Below are 21,662 nucleotides of genomic sequence, written 5' to 3'. Positions count from 1 at the left end.
TCCTGTCCTTTAAGAATATAGGGGATTTAATAACATTCCCACCCCCAATGTGTGTGTCATCCTGAACCACACGCTTTTCTGTGCCAAATGGCTTTCTTTAGTCTTCAGTTTAAAAACTGTAACCTTAACTTTTAGCAGCAGAAACTTTGATTGTTTTGGTTTAGGTCGAACTGTTTTTCCTGTATAGGCTCCAACTGTGCCAAACTTTTCCTTTACTCTTAGTATATTTCTATCACTTATTATACGTCAATTTTCAGTCATACATTGGCACTCCAAGCATTCAGTAATATTTTAAAGAATGTCACTTGGAGGTCTGTGGTGGTACTGATAACTCACATTTTGCTTCCAAAGAGCTATCTCCTACTGCTCTGTTGTTGTTATTGACTTACTGGATCATAATCATGCTAGTTTTCAGAACACTTCAGTTTGTTTTTAGATATCCCATGAATTTCAGTATCTTACTCTTCAACACACTGTTTTCACCCAAACTGAAATAAATATCTATAAAGTACATGATCATCAGTCCATAGTATAATTTCCAGATGTATTTTATTTCTTTTTTATTGGGTGATGTTTTAACCTGTGCTACTGAAAGAGCTCCTATCTGCAGGAATTTTTTCTCCAGTTTGCTTTCCCTTTTTCCTGTAAATGCCTGTTCTCTTCAGAAAGTCAGAGACTTGCATGTCTGTTATGGGACTCCTTTATGGTGTGCTTGTGCTTTTCTTCTGTGTATTTATTTCTCGGCCAGATTATTACTTTCATTTTATTGTATCAGTAGGTTTCAGCAGGGCAGCAGTTTATTTTCCCCTTCATTTTCATCTCTTCAGGTGAAGAGCATTAGTTATGCCATTTTCAAGTGTTAGAGTAAGACAGTAAGTAAGAAATTGCATTTTCTTTTGCCACACCTGAATTTTCTGTCAAGTTCCTCTCTGTTCTCTATATTTGTCCTTGTCATTGCATTTCTCAAGTTATACATTAAAGTCTCATCTCACACGGAAATACACTTTAAGACTGGCTGATCTCTGGACCCCATTTCTTTTTCTGCAGTGCTTTGGTCCCGGTGAAGCTCAAGCTTCAAATTTTATCTGACAGAGTTTTTCATTAGGACTTGGAGTTCTTGTACTGTAGGATTGCTTTCCTTTCATGGAATATCTGAAATTAACTCTATCAAGTCACCTAAATGTCAGGATCATAAAAATTGCTGTGAATATACTATTTTTTTAGTACATAGGTCAATAAATAGCACCCTCCAAAACATTTTTTTTCCTTTCTTAGTATTTCTAAAGTCTCTTAATGCCTCATACTACAATGATCCATTTATCTCAGGGCATTTCACTAGTGGTGAGGGGAGGTCAAGTTCAATGAAAGCCAACAAGTTGTTGCAATGTGTTGCCTGTAGATGAGAATACACACTAGGCACCCCTTCCCCACCCCCAAATTTTCATTAAATTATATACCAGCACACTTCTTGATTAAAATTAGGCTCCTTTATACTTCTCAGTGCAGAAAGGGCATGTTAGACAGGAGTATAATCAAATGTTTACCTTATTTATACATTTAAGTTAGCTAAGCGCAGTGAGGATTTGTGAGAGAGACAAGAATCTTAACTAGAACACTTGCAGCTTAGTTCAACTGATAAGATTTCAACTTTGACCCACTGTGTCACCTGCATTCGATGACTTTCAGAAGAATGAAATGGTAGCAGATGTGGTTTCAGAGTGCTATTCTTGTTGCATCTCTGTATATTAGCATGACAGCACAAGTAGTTACAAAGGAACCCAACAAGTGGAGGAGCTTTTGTTAGAAATCACAGAATTGTAGAATCATAGGATCATAGATTCGTAGAATGGCTTGGTTTGGAAGGGACCTTAAAGATCACCTAGTTCCAGCCTGCTGAACTGGAGATTATGAAATGGGAAAAAAAAACAAAAAACATTTCTTCATACTTCTGACTGGTATCAAATTGACAAGTCGGGAAAAAAGTGGCAAATTAGAAAAAAAAATAAAAGGCAAAAAAAAATCTCTCATTTTTCATCTCTTCTGCTGTGTACTCATGTAATGCTGCTTTTAAAACTAGGTAATGCATGCTAACTGATAATGTATTTATTTCTGAGATTTCCCTAACAGGTTTGTTTCCAGTTTCTGCACAAAATGTCTTACATTAATGCTAGAATTACACTATATTCTATTCTAAACTCCAAACTCCAAAAATCATGTCAAATTATCCTTTCAGCTACACGTACAATATGGTGGAGTGAGCTGTTTATGGACTGCAGCATATATTAAATTGATCAACAGCTAAAGATTCTCATATTCTTAATGCAACTGGAAGAGAAAGCTATGGTTTTTTTCTTTTCTTTTCTTTTCTTTTCTTTCCTTTTCTTTTCTTTTCTTTTCTTTTCTTTTCTTTTCTTTTCTTTTCTTTTCTTTTCTTTTCTTTTCTTTTCTTTTCTTTTCTTTTCTTTTCTTTTCTCTTCTCTTCTCTTCTCTTTTCTTTTCTTTTCTTTTCTTTTCTTTTCTTTTCTTTTCTTTTCTTTTCTTTTCTTTTCTTTTCTTTTCTTTTCTTTTCTTTTCTTTTCTTTTCTTTTCTTTTCTTTTCTTTTCTTTTCTTTTCTTTTCTTTTCTTTTCTTTTCTTTTCTTTTCCTTTCCTTTCCTTTTCCTTTTCTTTTCTTTTCTTTTCTTTTCTTTTCTTTTCTTTTCTTTTCTTTTCTTTTCTTTTCTTTTCTTTTCTTTTCTTTTCTTTTCTTTTCTTTTCTTTTCTTTTCTTTTCTTTTCTTTTCTTTTCTTTTCTTTTCTTTTCTTTTCTTTTCTTTTCTTTTCTACCATGTGATTTCTTTTTAATCTCTAAAGATAATCTTCAAAAACACACATACAGCTCTACCTCAATTCCTTTGGACTGAGCAGGAGAGGAAACATTCAGAAAGAATTTCACAGAAGAGATGAAAAGATAGAAAAGATATAGTTCAAGCAGAATATATATACATGGGCTGCTCTGAAAGTAATGCCACCTATTTCATGATGTTGGCCCATAGTGTTAGAGGCAGATGTTGGTGGTATGGCAGTAGAGGTTGAAGCTTCCCACCAGTATTCTACCACATTTTGTTGCTGTGTGACAGATGTGAGAGAAGGAGCAGTCTGACAAAATGGCATCTGACATGAAAGTGTGTATGGACCAAAGAGGTGTCATTGCATTCCTCCACTTGGGAACAATGGCACCCTTTGGCTCACTAAACGTTGATGGAAACCAAACAGTGCATGTGAGCACAGTAAGGCAGTGGGTGGTGCATTTCTGCAGTGCCATCAAAGATGTGAAAGATAAGCTGTGTTCCAAATGGCCACGCACAAGCTGTCAATTCCACTGGTACAGATTTTTATGAGTTCAAGCATGTATGCCCTTGTTCATCACTGGCAGAAAATGCATAGCTAATGGTAGTGATTGTGTTGAAAAAAAGTGTTTTATTGATGATAATTTGCTCTATCAAATAGTGTTATTGTGTTCTTTGTAGCTGTTGTAGTTTCCACAGAAATCATAGAATCATAGAATGGCCTGGGTTGAAAAGGACCACAACGATCATCTGGTTTCAACCCCCTGCTATGTGCAGGGTCACCAACCACCAGACCAGGCTGCCCAGAGCCACATCCAGCCTGGCCTTGAATGCCTCCAGTGATGGGGCATCCACAGCCTCCTTGGGCAACCTGTTCCAGTGCGCCACCACCCTCTGTGTGAAAAATAAATAGGAAGCATTGCTTTTAAAGCAACCTACATATATTTGCTATAAAATGTCCATCATACCATGCATTCAGTATAAGTCTGTGACCTTTTCTGAAGATGAATGGATTCTCTCTTGGGGATCTGTCGTATTGTCTATCACAAACAGCCTCTGCCAACAAAGTGTTGATTCTTTTCCTGACAGTTGAATTCAGAAGGGAAATGGTCTCAACTATATATTTGACTTTCACAATGACTGTGTCAGGTATTTACTCATAGCAGGAGGTAACTGCAGACTAAAAGTCGTTTGTCAATCCTGGGCATAGACAATATGCAAAGATGCAAAGTAATACAGAAGACTAGATCATGTATTATTTAAATTTAGACATTTTGAGGTTGATGTTTATAAAAAATATCAGTGTTTTGCTATAAGTCAGTACTGTTTAATAATTGTTTAGTGGCAAGCTACCTGCAGTAAGGCCCTCTGGCATGGGATCATTCCATGCGGCTCAGGACATCTGCTGAGGTGGAGTATTTTGCAAACTGATTGTCCATTGCCATACCGTCTGGGTAGCCATCTGACAAAAACTGCATGAAGTCAATGTTTCCTGCCAGAAATCAGCAATTTTTCAGTTAACTGCTTGCGTGACTTTTTTTATTTCAAGCTGCCTGCTTGCATTCCCTAAGACTGCAGAAGTACTCCCTAATAGGCAGAAGTGGTAAAATTACTTTTCTTCAGTTTTGAATAAAGCTGCTTTCATCTAGGTTGATACATCTGACAAACTCAACAGGCATTTACTACTCCATTACACTAAAGCTGGTAATGTTTCCACATTTCTTCACTTTAAAAATAGAGGTTTTCTCACCTCTAAGTGTGAAATATTTGTGGAGAGAAGACACTTGTGTACTGCCTTGACCTAACTATTTGAGGTCACATCCATAACCACCGCAAGATTTACTTTGACAAGGTGCACCTAAAAACAGACTGAAATATGTCTCTGCAGGAGTTTCTAATCAGTACGGCAATTCTAAAGTCACTCTTTCAGTGTAAAAATACTTCACCTTTTGTAGTGGAGGCATACGTTTACTTTTCTTATGTATTTTATTTGAATAATCTTCTGTGAAAAATTTGAAGTTTTATTTGTTCAAAGCTAAATGACATAGAAGGTCCAGAATTTTGCAGCTAGTTGGTTGTTGTCAGTTTTGTTTGCTTGGAAATACAGATCAGTATCTGCACACACAAAGACCTGTGGCATCGTGGCGTGTATCAGAAATAGTGTTGCCAGAAGGAGCAGGGAAGCAACCATGCCTCTGTACTCAGGTGGGGCTGCATCTCAAGAGCTGTATTCAGTTTTGGGCCCCTCACTAGAAGAAAGACATTGAGGCTGTAGAGCGTGTCCAGAGAAGGGCAACGAAGGTGTGAGGGGTCTGGAGCACAAGTCTTATGGGAAGCAGCTGAGGGAACTGGGATTGTTCAGTCTGGAGAAGAGGAGGCTCAGGGGAGACCTTATGGCTCTTTTAATTACCTGAAGGGAGGTTGTGGTGAGGTGGGGACTGGTCTCCTCTGCCATGTAATCATCAATAGGACGAGAGGAAATGGCCTCAAGCTGCACCAGGGGAGATTCAGGTTGGATGTTAGGAAATAATTCTCCGAGAGAGTGGTCAGGCTCTGGAACAGGCTGCCTATGGAGATGGTTCAAGAAACATTTAGATGTTGTACCGAGGGACATGGTTTATTAGGAAATAGTGGTGGTAGGCAGATGGTTGGACTGGACGATCTTGGAGGTCTTTTCCAACCTTGGTGATTCTATGGTAAGTGCACAAGTATGCTCATTTCTCAAAAGTTGTTTTTCGTTTGTTTTGTTTTTAAAAAAAAATAAGTTAAAGACTTTAATAAAGTGTGAAATAACACTTTTGTGATAAGGTGGCTACATCCTTGGCAGCATTTGATGATCATTGCAAGTATGATACTCAGAACAAGACAGAAACAAAAATCCTCAGCAAAAAAAGAACAGCAAAGGCCAAATACAAAGAAGTTTCTTAGAAGACAGGTTCAGATCTTGACTGAGAGAACAAAACCTTTGACTTGTTGAGGTATAGCATTGCGTGTTAAAATTTCTACAAAAGTTTATTGCAAGTGTGAGAATGAACATCCAGGGAAAGCCTTTGGCCTCTTTCAGCAAAGTCAGCATTTAGCTCTGGGAACGTGATCAGCAACACACTCATTGACATTCCTCAGCTGGGTGAGCAGGAACACTTAGAGAAGTGCTTCTCTGAATTATTTCAGTGATGCTTTGGGAGCAAGAACCGAGTTGTGTTAAAAAAATAATACTTCTCATTGTTCCTCATATTAAAACCCTTTAGTCTGTCTAAACATCAAAGTGTTTGTCACTTTTCTCACAACTCAAGATGTTATCCCATGCCCTTCCTTGCTATTTCTTCTTTTCATACCCAATCTACAAAGGAAATTAACGATCTGTTTTCTACACTGGTCTAATATTCTGTTAATTCGACAGGAACTGTTAACAGTCCAACAGAGGTTGACTATCCAGAAGGAATATTACATGTAGAGGATCCCTAACTTTTCACCACTTTTAGCTAAGTTTAGTTAGAAGTAAACTATCCTAATCCTTTAGCTCTCATTACTGTTTTGTTAGTGATAAGCAGAGCAAGTAAAAGAACTTCCGTGTTACTGTTTGCTAAAAATGCACTATCTTGATTAAAAAAAAAATACAACAGCAAAATTTTTAGTCACATTTACTTTCATTAAAAACTTTTAATATGACTTCCTCAAGCATTTACAGTAAAATATGTGTTTTTATTTTCATTCTGAATATGTTTGCGACTAAGTTCAGCATTCCACGTTGGTTGATTTGTTTATTTCCCTGGAGCGTGAATCATGCTGTCCTACATACCTCAGCTAGAGTAGTGTCTTTCTAAAAATGCAAAGATTTCAAAGGATTCTTGAAACAAGGCATTTATTTTCTACTGAGCAGTGCTTTAACAGATAGTGAACCAAATTAATGAATCAGAATAAACACTAGAAGGCTTTCTGCTTAATGGCATGCTTTGAGATTTATTTTTCCACCTCAAATCACAAAACTTTTTACAAAATGGTAAATCTCTTTTCAGTCAGCTTGCAGGCTTTTCAGTCTTTCTTGCAGGTGCACTTTACACAACAGGAAAAGAACAGATGAGAGAAAGGAAATACATCAGTTTTATTTAATAATCTCCTAAAAAGAAAGTCTCTGCTGTTACTCTTCCATGACAAAGAAATAAGAGAGTTCTTTTCTCTTCTGCTGTTTTAGTCTTTGTTTCTTCGTATACTTTTTACTACTTTATTTGCCATCTTTTGTCTGCTGAAGGGAAAGAAATCACCATCCCCGACAAAAGAAGCACTAAGCAGCTTTCACCCTCAGTTATGATTACAGCTTACTGAAATTACAAATGAATCTTTTGAGTGCTCCAAGTGAGGAAGTGTGAAAAGGAGCAAAAATATTCTCCCCAAATTTACCGAGGGGTACCTAGTATTGAACTGAAATACACCTGTCTACTAAATGTTCCAGAAATTAGGTATTTCATAACATTTCTCTCTCTATGCCCAAATTTTTAGGACTACTGTAAATGGCAATATGACTGTACTTTCTCATTTGAAGAATCCATATCAAGTATTTCTTTCTGTCTACCTACATGTTCACTTGTCAGATTTTAGACATAGTTGTTGCCAAAATAAAACAACATCATTCTTAAAGGATATTTATGTAACAGAATGCATGTTTACAGTTTTGAAACCAGAGGTGAGGTTTTATGTTGTAAAATTATTCTGCAGGAAATTTTCTCTTGAGTGATTCATGGAAACTCCATTGAATTATGTTGTGCTGGAAGCCTGGAATTTCAGGAAAGCAGCTCATAAATGGAAGTATAATGTAATTATAATACTAAAAGACAACCAAATAACAACAAAAAGCAACAAAAAAAACCAACCAAACAACAACAACAAAAACCTTTCTTGCTTTATTTATGACATTTTCAACCAAAAGCACAAGTGACAAAGACATACTGTGATTGCCATGGGGAAAGGACTTTATATTACCCCAAACAAGATGGAAATATAGTTGTAGTACTTCTAGACACAATAGTGGGGAAGCATGTTGAAATGCTGTGTTGTGAATCCAGCAGCTTAATCTATCCATTGACGTAAAAAGCAAAACATCAAAAATAGTGGTGACTCAGAGCAGGAACTGCTGGGGGCCCATGTTTCATCAGCAAGAAGTTCAGGATTAATGATCCAGAAAGATTTGGCAAAAGGAAAGGCAAAGACCAAGTGGTGATTTTCTGTACTCCACATTTCCATAAGAAAACTTGCAATTCTTGCGTACCCTGCAGGCCCTCTACTCTTCTGCAGAAGGCACTAAGGAACTACCACTGCTTACGATGGAGCTATCACTTCTGTAGCTCCTTATGATGGACAGTTTCCTTACAGAAAACCATGCCAAGGGGGCCCACCATATTTGGAGAGCTCTTGTAGGCACAACAGCAAAGCCCAGAGCCTTACAATCCCAGTTCAAGGAGTGCCTAAATCTGGGAGGCAATTAGGTTTTACTGACAGTTCTGTCCCGTAAGTGTACAAAATCTGCCTTTAACCTTTAATGGCTCTGAATCCTAACTGTTTTTCATATTTTAGCATGTGTGTGGGTTTTCCCCTTCTTTCTTATTGTGTACTTTCTGAAAAAGCAAGTTTGTGTCCAGTTCTGGGCTCCCTGGTGCAAAAAAAGACAGGGGTCTCTTGGAGAGAGAGTCCAGTGGAGGGCCATAAAGATAATAAAGGGCCTGGAGCATCTCCCCTATGAGGAAAGGCTGGGTGACCTGGGTTTGTTCAGCCTTGAGAAAAGAAGACTGAGAAAGGATCTTATTAATGTTTACAAATATCTTAAGTGTGGGAGTCAAAGCAACATGGCCAACCTCTTTTCAACGGTCTGTGGGGATGGGATAAGGGGAAATGGTCATAAATTAAAGCATAGAAAGTTCTGCACCAATATGCAAGGAACTTCTTCACAGTAAGGGTGACAGAGCACTGGAATAGGCTGCCCAGGGAGGCGGTGGAGACTTCTATTTCTAAGTTATCTCCTCTGGAAATAGTCAAGACCTGCCTGGATGCCTACCTGTGCAGCCTACTGCAGGAAGCCTGCTTTGCAGGGGATTGGACTCAATGATCTCTAGAGGTCCCTTCCAACCCCTGTGATTCTGTGATTTATTAGCTGCTTTCAGAAAATTTGTTTGTGATTATTCCTTATATAAAACTCAGTGTAACAGATATTCAACAACTTTGTGCCTAATGTGAAAGTTTTAATGGAAATTTTCACCTGTACTTCAACCTCACAAATACATATGCTTCTTATAGGAACAGCATCTGGAGGTGAAGTCGCTCAGTCTCCGAGTCCAAAAGTCTTTCACTTTCACAGGCTTAACATTAAAGTTCTATAAGTACTTTGGAATAGATAAAACTTTTCTGTTTGTTTTGGGAAATGTAGGGTTGCTAGGCATGAATGGCTGTCACTTGACAAAGATTTTTAAGGCAATAATGGGTTCATGTTTACTATGGTTAGTCATGGATAGAAGAGTTTAAATAGATGGCATTACATTTATTTTTTTTTAAGAGCTGTGTGTCAGTTAAATGCCTTTTCTAGTTCCCCTGGAAATTGAAGAGTTGGTTTAATTCTTGATACAACTCCACTGACAAGAACAGAATTTCATCTGCAATGAATTTAGCTCAAAGTATTTTTTGCATTTGTGGTTATGTGTTCAATTTCATGTGTATGATGTATTCAGAACACATCTCTGCCTTCTTTGCAATTCCTATTTCCTTGTTATTACCTGTTTGATACTGACTCTCACTATTTCCAAATATTTTATTTATTGATCAGCTCAAGAAACTACAGAAATAGGCCCACACCAAACTTCTTACTGCCATGGCTGCGCTTTTTAAAATTTTTCTGGATTGCACTCTGTTTACTTTTAGAATTGAATATTTATTTTTCACTTTAGTAGAAGCTTCATTTTTTTGCCAGGTCGCAAGACTTATCAACAGTTATGTTGTGAAAGGGCTAGGAATTTAATCAGTAAGAGCTCTGCTCAGAAATCACCATTTTTCGGCAGAATGGCTTTTGTCAACATGAGATACTCAGCACTGTGGGCCAGCCACTACTTTGAGAGACAGACACAGTGCTCCAAGGTTAAGACTACTTAAGACTACACAGTTACATAAAGGTCTTATTTGACTAGATCTCAGATTAAGTGGCACTAACTACTAGCCTCTATTGTGGCAGGAGTGTCTTGGAAAGAGATACTTGCATTAAACAGGTAATCAGAGTCCACATGTAAAGGGATATGCTTGTACTCACTCTCTGTTCCTCTTTATTGATAAAAGCACCATAGATGTATCCAAAGTTATCAGATGGCTTGGCCTGGAATCCTTGAAAGGTTGTCATGGTTCTATGTTTTTTGTTTTTTGGGTTTCAGTATTCCACTACACATCACGTAGTGTATGGGGCATTACTGGTATTATAGTAAAATAAGCTTTCCTCCATAGATTGTTGCCACTGTTCTTTTCCTCCCTTCCTTCCTTCCCATTTTTGTGGGACTGGGGTGGGGGGCGAGGGCAGAGGCCTGTTGCCCCCTGTCACGGACGTAGATTGATCTAGTCAACTCCATGACAAAGGTCCCTAGTCCCATTCTTCCAGAACGTGCTGCTCATCGACCATCTGCCTTTCACACCATTCATTGCCATTTCTTCAATTTTTGACTCTTGGCTTTTGTAAAATTACATCCCTGTACTACATGCATGCATCTAGTACTCTGAGATATGAGTTCCTGTTTGCAGCTGCTAAATAATGCTGCACTGTCTACAGTAAACAAGCCAATCCATAAGCTACTTGTGTCTACCAATAAAGGTTTATAAAGGTCAGACAGTGAAAGCATGGCCCTTTTTTGTAGGCTGCAAAACTGAAACTCCTTTTGCAGAATTACAGGTGACACCGATAAGATATCTTTCAAAAACCGAAATGCAGCATCTGTTCCTTTAGTTAGAAGAAGGTGTGTGACTTCTTTGGCTGTTCCCTCTAGCCTTTAAAACACACAGTCTGTCCCTGGCTTTTGATTATACATGGCCTTTCTCTTACATACAGTTCATATCATAGATGTACAAAAAATAATTGATTGCGTGTTCTCTGTTCTCCTTTCCCCAGTTACATATTTACTTGGAATAGATTGCTGTTTCATTGGACAAAAAATAAAAACAAAAAAAATCTCAAAAACTATTCAGTATTACAAGACAGCAAGGTCTTGGCATCCAGAGTATATAGAATGGATTTAGCTCTTGAGGAACTTATGGCATAGTGTGCTAATGCAGACATCAATTTGATTCCAGTTTGTGATTTAATCTGTGTCACAATTACATGACAATGAGGTGTGGTAATGGTAATGTATAGGCTGTAAAACTATCAGAAAGCCATTCAGCTGGGAAAAAGTAGCTATTCAAAGCTAGAAATAAATGAGACAGATAAAACAATGCAACAAGTAGAAGGGAGAAGGCAGTTCTCAGAAGATAATTTTAACTGATTCAGTTTGTTCAGGAATAATATCAAATGAAATTCAGCTTTTTAAAATTAATATTTAATTAGTATATTAAGCATGTTTGCAATTTCTGCTTTGATATATTGCTTCTCTTTCTTGACATTTTCTCTCTAGATTTTCAAGCCAAGTGTTCATGATATGATCAAGCTAGCTTACAGAGAACAAGAACACTCTTTTGAATAATGGTTAAAAACGGATCCCACCTGGATGCTGAAACGCTTGCAATGCTTCAAAATAAAGCTATCTCCATCACTCTCCCAGTGGTATATACAGTGGTGGATATTATCAGTATTCCTGGCAACTTTTTCTCCCTTTGGGTGCTCTGCTGGCACATCAAACCCAAAACACCTTCTGTTATCTTCATGATCAACCTGAGCATCACGGATCTCATGCTGGCCTGCTGCATTCCCTTCCAGATTTCTTATCACATTAAGGGCAATCACTGGATCTTTGGCAAGACTCTTTGCAGCCTTGTCACTGTGATGTTCTACTCCAACATGTATTCTTCCATACTGACCATGACCTGTATCAGCATAGAGAGGTACATGGGCGTGGTATATCCCATGAAGTTGATCAAGTGGAGGAGAAAAAGATATGCCCTGGGTGCCTGCGTGGTAATGTGGATTTTCTTGCTACTAGCTTTCTACCCATTGGAAAGCACAGATCTGACCTATGAAGTGAAAGAATTGGAGATTATAACCTGTTTTGATGTCCTCAAATGGGAGATGCTGCCCAACTTCGCAGCCTGGGTAGCCTTTCTTCTCACCCTATTTGTTGTGCTCTTCCTGATTCCTTTCATTGTAACGGTTGGATGCTACATCGGCACCATTCGGAAGCTTATTCAGACATCAAGCAGATATGGTAACAGGCAGAAGACGAGATCCATCTACCTGGCAATGATAGTTCTTTTGGTATTCGTCACTTGCTTCGCCCCCAATAATTTTATCCTACTTGCACATATGATTGTCCGTCTGTTTTACAAAAGGAGTTTGTACCCTGCTTACAAGCTCACCTTATGCTTAAGTTGCCTCAACAACTGCATAGATCCCTTCATTTATTATTTTGCATCTAAAGAATTTTACCAGAAGTTCATGCAAGTTTTTCGCTCTAAGGTACCACTGAGTGACAGCCTGGAAGCCAGAAGAGAAAGCTTATTTTCTGGCAGGACCATGTCGGTCAGGTCGATGTCAAGTGGACCTATGGATGGCTTAGAGGGAGTGAAGATCTGTTTGCAAAGGCAAGAAAGTGTGTTCTAGCCTCAGGCAGGAAAGCACCTGTGAGTTCCATATGCAGAGGCCGATAACGTTTTGTTGTTGAATAGCTACGCTGAAAATAACTTTCTCCAGTGACAGACATCAAACCATATTCATACTGTGCATGCTACTTTAGTAAACAACTGTTTGCTGATAAGAAGTGCAAGCACAAAACAAACTGAGTTTATTCAAAAAACCTCTGAAGAAAACCCAACATAGTTTTTTAAGGGTTAGCCTGGAATTAGTCCAAAGGATAAGTTTAGAACAAGAACTACATTTCAGACGTATGATTTCAAGCATTACCCAAAGCTTGACGTCCTAGATGAATGTGAAATATTGCTGTATATGAGTTAAAGCTTATGCTGACAAGGGATTTGGGGGAGTTATTTTTCTAAGCAATGTGCTTTGTGTTTTTTTTTTTAATGTATTGCTATCTCTCTTGTATTTCTATAAAAGAATGAGTAAACATAGCTTGTCATTTTACCATTAATGCTTAATACATAGCCACTGTGAATTCACCACAACACTCACCCAACTGTTTATCGGAATCAAACCACACTAACCTTTGAAAAGGTTAGACTGGCTCATATTGTTTACTTCAATTTTATCTTATGCTATATTTCATAGCAAAATATCTCATGCAATGAAAGAAAAGCTAAAACAAAGAGTATTTGAGACAATTTCAACTGCTGCATGGATTACATTTGCATTTTCTGAAATTATTGATTTCTCAGGATGGAGAAGGAAGTAAAGGAAGAGAAGATAACTTAATGTGTTTAAAGTAAAAACAAAACAAAAAAGAAAAGAAAAATACACACACACACACACACACAAAATCCACTGCTTACTTGCTTGGGACTATGGCATCCAAATCCAGCTCATTCAGTGTCACTTTCTTTGAGCACACCCTACCCAGTTGCCTGCTCTACCCCTCTAAAGAAAGAAACAATAATAATAATTAAAAAAAGCTATCCAAGACATAGCACAGTACTTTCAGTAGTTTGGACATGTGCCTCTATTTACCTACTATGTCTGAAAAGATACACAGGCTGGGTTTTTCCTAAGAAGTCCCATCATCACAAAATTCAGTTATACATGTTTTGCAGGCCCACATGATAATTTAGCATGATTTTGCCTTGCTTTCAAATCTCTCTTCCATCCACTTAAAGCATTACAGCTTTCTCTCTACCAAAACTGTTTTCAACACTTCGGCAGAAACTGTTTTGTCACTCATCCTAATGTCCCCTTCTTTCTCCTTCTTCTTCTTCTTTCTTTTTTTTTTTTTTCTTAATATGCAAATAGTTTTCTTTGTTATTTTTTCCATCTCTAGTGTGGATTTTCATTCTGTTTGTTTTTTAATTTAATCTTCAAGCACTTACTGCGTCCTGAAATGTGGTGAAAGGTCTCTAATGTAACTGACATCAAACAGAGCAGAAAAGGCAGAAGCTTTGCACGTTGGACATCAACTGTTATATTTTGAAAAATACTGAATTGCTCCTTTTGCAATACAGAAAAGCTGCTCACAACTGACTAAAAATGTTCTTCTCTCCAACTTCACTCAACTCACCATAACACTTCATCCTTTTCTCAACCGTGCATCAAAAGCAATAGGAACGTTATCCCATGCAGGTACTTCTTCATATCAGCTGGCCTCCAGTTAGCTCAGATCAGGTAAAATTTCAGTTTTTGTTAACGGGATTGTTTCTCAGAAAAGGAATATGGAAGTGAACAACGTTTTGAATTTGATGGTGCATACTATGAAGCTTTGGGGGTTGTTTTAAAAGAAGAAGAAAAGAAGTTACTTCAAAAATAGCCCAACGAACTGCTCTTTGACACTGGAAACATGTCCTCAAGGGACACCAGAAGGTGTAAGACTACTACCCTCCTTGTTCAGTGTATGTGAGCTTAAATGTATTTATATGTGTGTATGTACATACATATAAGCTTATGTTGCCATTTAAGAAGTTACTGTGAAGTTCATATCTATACTGCCTTCAGTTGAGGGAAACACTGCTTCCCACAGCATTCTCCTAAAGAACCTGGCAGCCTGTGGCTTGGACATGTACACTCTTTGCTAGAATAAAGAATGGCTGCATGAACAGGCCCAGAGTGGTGGTGAATGGACTTAAATCCACCTGGTGGCTAGTCATGGGTGGTGATCCCCAGGGGTTGGCACTGTGGCCTGGTCTGCTCAATACAATACGACCTGGATGAAAGCACTGAGAGCACTCTGAGCAAGTCTGCAGATGACACCAAGTTGGGAGGAAGTGTCGATCTGCCTGGGGTAGGAAGGCCTACAGAGTGATCTGGACAGGCTGGATCTCTGCACTGAGGCCAATGGGTGAGGTCCAACAAGACCAAGTGCCGGGTCCTGCACTTTGGCCACAACGACACCAGGCAATGCTACAGGCGTAGGTCAGAGTGACTGGAAGACTGTATGGATGAAAAGGACCTGGGGGTACTGGTCAACACTCAGCTGAATATGAGCCAGAAGTGTGCCCAGGTGGCTAAGAAGACCAATAGCATCCTGGCTTCTATCAGAAATAGCATTGCCGGCAGGAGCACGGAAGAGATCATCCTCCTGTACTCAGCCATGGTGAGGCTGCACCTCAAGTACTGTGTTCAGCCTGGGGCCCCTCACTACAAGAACGACATCAAGGACCTGGAATGCGTCTGTGGAAGGGCAGGGAAGCTGTTGAAGGGTCTGAAGCACATGTCTAATGAGGAGAAGCTGAAGGAACTGGGATTATTCAGTCTGAAGAAGAGGAGGCTCAGGGGAGACCTTATTGCTCTCTACAATGTGAAAGGAGCTTGCAGAGAGGTGGGGATAGGCCTCTTATCCCAAATAACTACTGATAGGACAAAAGGGAATGGCTTCAAGTTGCACCAGGGGAGACTCAGGTTGGATACTGAGAAACATTTCTTCTCTGGAACAACGGTCAGGCACCTGAATGAGCTGCTCACGGAGGTGGTTGAGTCACTGTCCCTGGAGGTTTTCAAGAAACATGTAGATATTGTATTAAAGGATGTTGCTTAGTTGGGAGATATTGGTGGTAGGTGGATGGTTGGACTGAAGGATCTTGGAGGCCTTTTCCAACCTTAGTGATTCTATGATTCTATGATTTTATGATTCTAGTATGAGTTCTGGATGACATGTTTACTAGATTGCTTCTGTGGCAGCAATTTTACTGAGAAGCTATGGATATATATAAGCTCATGTTCTGTTTGTTGTTATTGTTGGGTTTGTTTCTTTATTGCTTAACAATTTAATGTCTGAATGTGCTTGAACTTGTTTATATAATAATAAATGAATAAATAAACAAACAATGAAAAGGACATGATTTAAGATTTGTTTGCACCTATCATGTGCAAGTTACTTCTCTGCTTAGAACAAGTCATGGAGATCAAGTTATTAAATAAAATGAATTGGTTTTCCATTACTATTGACCCTTTTTTCTACATCTTTTCAACTTTTAAAGTTTCTTACTTTTCCAAGCACTCTGAAGACTGACTTTTTTTCTTTTCTCTGTATACCTGTTCATTTATTCTTCTATAATAAAGCTTATGTATAAATACTAGAGGCTGGCAATTGGATGCCCACAAGAAAAAAAATGAAGAACTCATTGTTGAAATAAATCTTGTACTACCTTTCCTCAATTATGGTGTTCTTGATAGTCTTAAAAGGAGTTTCTGAGAGCAAGATTTCAATCATGCTACTCATATGTGATATATTCTTCTGGATTACAATCATTTTAGATTACATCTTTGTGCATAAGTGTTATCTCGTCAAACTCATAAAGTATAATCATGGAGAACATTATAGAGTAGAGTACATCACTGAGCTGAAATATCTTTTTAAAAGCCTTCTGACATCATTTGACAAAAAATCTGTCTGAAGTCTGGACTTCTACAGAACTCTCAGTCTTCCATGATTTGCTTGTAAGGCTTATGATTTTTTATATTTTCCTTTAAGCCTAAATAGCTGGAGATATGTTAATAGCTGAGGAGACTCTGAGGACTCTTAAAGAGTCATGTCAACCAGGATAACTTTCTAAATTTTTGCACAAATAAAATGCCACCTGCTTGACTACCTTGGCTCATTACAATGCCCAGCAGACAGTCTTTCTTTTTCAAGAAGCTTTTTCTTCTGTAGAATTTTCAGCTATGGTGGTTCTCTTTCCACAGCTCCTGCATCAGTGTTCACATGACCTGGCTCTGTCATATCCAAATTGCCCAGGAAAATGTGCACATTATCCTTCAAGGGAGCTGCCAAGGCTAATTCTCCATTGAAGCTTTTCCCAATATCTTCCACATCCTCAACTTGTTGCTGGAATACAGTTGATGTACTAGGAAAATGGGAAAGTGTTTCATTGAGTGCTTCAAATTCAAAAGAACTCAAAGGTTTGACTCCTGCTGTATATCTTAAAGGCCTTGTCACAGGAGAAAAGGCTTTGGAGAAGTATAAACAGATTCAAGTAAGAGATGGGTGAGGGGCTGAAGAAGTAATTTCTATAGAAGCTGAGGGAAGTAAAACCATAAGTGAGAGTTTGGAAAAAGATGCAGGAAGTTTGTCTCCAACAGAAAACATCCACGGTAGGAGAATGTCTGTAAATAATTTTCTTCATAAACAGCCAATTTCATTTTAGAAACATAGAGCCCTTTCAGTGTGAAAGTTGGAAGCAGCAGCAACACTCCAGATTCTTGCTGCAAAGAAAGGAATGTGATTAACAGATAAATAAACCACTACCTAGATACAGAGCAAACACCTCGCAGTGGAACTCAGATATCTAGAAATGTGGGCTTGCGAGGCACAAAAGGCACAGTTCATCTGATCAGAAACTAGATATTAAGTGTTGCTCTAAGTGTCTTAGTGCATGGCAATATGCATCTTGATTTCCTGCTCCGTTTCTGGAATCTACGTGACAGCTGTACTTTCTGTTGGTTGTGTTCAGACATCCAGATGTTAATAAACTTTCACATTACCATAAAGCCACACCACAAAAGGAATGTTAGTATGCTGGGCCTGTTACTTTCTGCTTCTTGACAGCGTTCTTCTTATTCTGCCATCTTCACGCTTCTAACAGGAGCTTGCTCATCTGATGGAAATCCATGTAGGCTTATAAGCTGGTGAAAATATTCCTGGGGACCACAGCAAATGCACAAATAGACTGCAAGTCTCTCTCACTTCCTCAAACCTTTATGGCTCCAAAAAATTCAAGACAAATATATCATGTTAAATGACTGTAGCTCTCATTTCATTGTTTACTTCTATAAAGACTGTATACAAACTTTTCACTTTGAAACTCTGCAGGGATGTGCAATGAATTTTTCTTCTTCAGAAGGATTCAGCAATGCAACACTGATGGTGCTATTTTCCCAGCTCCTGCTTACTGACCACAGGCTGACATTTTCCCTTTCCTTATATCACGTTGCTTTCCAGTCTGTGCAGAATGCATCAGTGTCTCACCACATTGTGATGAATAATGCAAATCAGTCAGTATGATTCTTCCTAAAATGTCAACATATTTGTAGCAAGACAACTATTTCCACATATTGCTACTAAAACCAAGCCTTCAATGTGGTAAAAATTAAGATACAGTAGAGCAGATAAGTTATCTTTAATTGATAAATCTGATCTGATCAAGAAGGTAGAAGACAAAAATAAACTCTGTAAGCTAACACTATTTAATCTAGATTTTACACCTGAATTTTCATATTCAATAAAGGTATTTGGGTCCCAGTTACTGCTGTTCATACCGTCATGCAAATTTGTTGGTGAGGCATTAAATGCTGTTACAAACTGGGTATCTTTATGATGTCCCCTTATAGTTCCCATTTTGTTTATACATTAACTTTCAAGACTATCTGACATTACCTTTAGTTCTGAGTATCCCTATATGCACTCACACACACACATACAGCTACATTAGGTAATCCTTAGCTAAGTCTATCAAATGGTGCTTCGAGTGCTTGTGGTGTTGAGTTTTTGTCTCTACCGGTTACAGTAGTACACAGCTATGTGCATACAGCAAAGCCATAGAAAAATGATGGAATCTACTGCCCTCATGTGGAGACTGGCATAGTAAACATGCAAAGATCACAAAGCGTTCTTAAACGTGGAGACTCAATTAAGAAATCACTTTCTGGACGAACTGGAATTCCAGCTGAAATAAACGAAAATATTCCCTGCATTTTATCTTCATTTTTTTTTTTTCTGCCTTTGCAGCATTGTCTTTCCAGTAATCACTACACTGTACAAGCAGAAGAGAAGGAAGACCTAAGAGAAACAACCTATTTGTTTTTCATACTTAGACAAATGTAGATTTGTATGTGAAGTAATATTTGTGTATGTTTTACATAAACACACAAACATATATAGTGTGCATTTTTTGCATATAGTACAGACATAATGTACACATACATTTTCTGAAAACATTTTATTAGCTTGTTTGTATGTCCTTTTGAATATAAGCAATGAAGACAAAATGGGCTTCACAATCTGATAGAGTATTTATTTTTCTCTGGAGCTTACGTAAGCATTAATAAGAATGAGACAGGGGCAGCACTGAGATTAGGTGTGGAACCACAATTGCAGCACAAGCAGGCCAGTGCTTTAAGAGAGACCCAGGAATTGGAAATAGCCCACTGCCCTACAAACATACAAAGAACTAGCAGTGTTGTCAGCAAACTCTTACCCCTCTGTCGCAGTGTCTGTAGGGTTATTCAGCACTGTCCTGTCTCCTCCCCTGAGGCCATTTGTTGGCCCCAAGAGAGAAAGTAAGCTGCAGTTCACAGAAGTTGATCTCAGTGGCAGATGCAGGGCTATGGCAACAGCTGGGAAACAGCACTGCTTCTGTATCGTGTAAACTGGCACATGTTGTTGTCAGGTGGAAATGAGAAGGAGGGAAATACTCCTTTCATATTTCTGCCCTGTGCTGCTGCTGTGGATCTGGTAGCTCATCCTCTTGGACAGCAAAGGGACACAGCTTACCATTCACTGGGGTGTAGCTGTGTTCTCAGTGGGATTTTTCCAAGACTAGATTTTTCTGCCTTGCAACACCTCCCCTGTGGCAGAAGGACAGAAATTAGTTTGAAGCACTGGCGTCTGTTTTTTAATTCTTGGAAGGAACTTCCTTACACTATTTAAGTATGCTGGTGTTTCACCAAAGCTTGGATGATAATTTCTGTGTTAAAACGTGCCTTGTGAGTGACTACCTGGTCCCCAGTAGCACTGCTACGTTTGTGTTAATTCTACTTGTCCCATCAAATGGGCATAAAGCTGCCAGAGAGATGGGCTGATATGTCTTTGGTACGAGATATGTTGCACTCTCTCAGATGTGAAGTTTCTTCATAGGCAAGGTATAATGTTATTTGATAACTACGTGGGATAAACAACATCAAATGAAGTATATATAAAAACATGTATAGGGACATTATATAATACACAGACTGTATTTAACTGGAAAATAATCCTTAATGACTTCCTGTGGTTTCCCTAAAATCTCCCTATGTTCTTGTTTAAGATAAGAAGGGAATTATGTGAAGCAACCATGTATGCACATTGAGCTATTGCAGGCCTTCAAAGTTTTATAGAAGAGAACAAAGTTTTTAGACTTGAGCTGAAGAAAACTTATTTGAAATTATGATTAGGTTCTTAAAATTGAGCTATAAGAGCACAGAGCTATCAATTTCGTGAAAGAGATCTAGGGTACCCATTCTGAAAGCACTCCCTCAGTCTTGAAAGTCTTAGGATTTTCCAAAAATCCACAAGCCTAGCTGAACATGTAAACCAACCATAACAGATTGAGGACATATATGATTAGATGAGGTGGGAAAATCACTGCAACTGTACAGTTCAGAAGAAATGGCTAGATAAATATATTTGTATGTAAAAAGTTAAAAAAAAATAATGCAGATAATGTTGAACGATACAATTATGTCAATTTTAAGCAGAGGAGTCCCTGGAGCTGATCACTGTTTGGTGAAACGGAATCCATCTTTAAATCACAGATGTTCTCCCTACAGTAACAATGAACAGATACCTCTTCATGAATTGTGTAGACACACTGGACTACAAGAATTTCAGTGCCAGAAAGAGGCTTCTCAAAAACGTACATGTGAATGAATGAATCTGAAGTTGTCTTAGAAAAGTCAAACTGTCTTGTGAAAGATGAAATATTTCATTTCCTTCATAGCTACGCTTGTAGGATTCTCTACCTTCTTTGCAATGGAAATGTAGCAAGACAAGGGGAAACGGTTTTAAGTTGAGGGAGGGAAGATTTAGGTTGGATTCAGGGGAAGTTCTTTACAGAGAGAGTGGTGAGGTACTGGAACAGGCTGCCCAAAGAGGTCGTGGATGCCCCATCCCTGGAGTTGTTCAAGGCCAGACTGGATGGGGCCCCGGGCAGCCTGGTCTAATATTAAATGTGGAGGTTGGTGGTACTGCATGTGGCAGGGGAGTTGGAACTTCATGATCCTTGATTCTTCCAACCTGTGCCATTCTGTGATACTGTGTATTTTCCCCACAAAATTTGATCTTGTGCTGGTATATGTGACTCAGCTAAATACATTCAGTTTGAAATACAAACTCTTATTGAGATATATAAAAATGCTGGCACGAGAGTTTGATTAGTAATAGTGTTCTTTAGTTCTATACATGCAGCAAGTTATTACTGTGATGGCCATAGTATAAATGCATAGGCAAAGAAGCAGAGAAATTCACAAAAAAATTGTCGAGGAAAGGTCTTTACAGTTCTGTTACTTTGCTTTTGTTCAAAATACACCAGGTATTTGAAAAAGTCAACAGTTTCATAACCAACCTTGGACAAGCTAATCTTTGACTAGCACCGTCAGCCACAGCAGAAACTTTTCTGATAACTGTTGGTGTCACCAGCTTTCACCTCAGTCACCTCACTGCAGCCTCACGCTTGCTTTGCTCAGCTCTTGCAAGGCTACAATAGAGAAATTAGAAATAATTACTTATAAAATCTCTTTAAACTGTGATAGCTTACTTGATGATGTTTAGCGTGCTCAGAAAGGGTTTTTTGAACTTTCCCACACAAGTAAC

At 38.4% G+C, this 21,662-nt stretch overlaps 1 protein-coding gene across 1 annotated transcript; it reads left to right on the top strand.

The window, feature by feature from the left end:
- Positions 1 to 11,524: 11,524 nt before the first annotated feature.
- Positions 11,525 to 12,598, top strand: P2RY8 (P2Y receptor family member 8; the record flags this gene model as incomplete). The annotated part of the gene is made up of 1 exon (XM_079544942.1): positions 11,525 to 12,598. The coding sequence occupies one exon, from the start codon at positions 11,525 to 11,527 to the stop codon at positions 12,596 to 12,598; it is 1,074 nt and encodes a 357-aa protein (XP_079401068.1).
- Positions 12,599 to 21,662: the final 9,064 nt, after the last annotated feature.

Source organism: Tetrao urogallus, assembly GCF_951394365.1.
Source record: "Tetrao urogallus genome assembly, chromosome: 1".
Lineage (NCBI taxonomy): Eukaryota > Metazoa > Chordata > Aves > Galliformes > Phasianidae > Tetrao > Tetrao urogallus.
The sequence above is the reverse complement of the archived record's forward strand: the minus strand, read 5'-3'. Positions and strand labels throughout refer to the sequence as shown.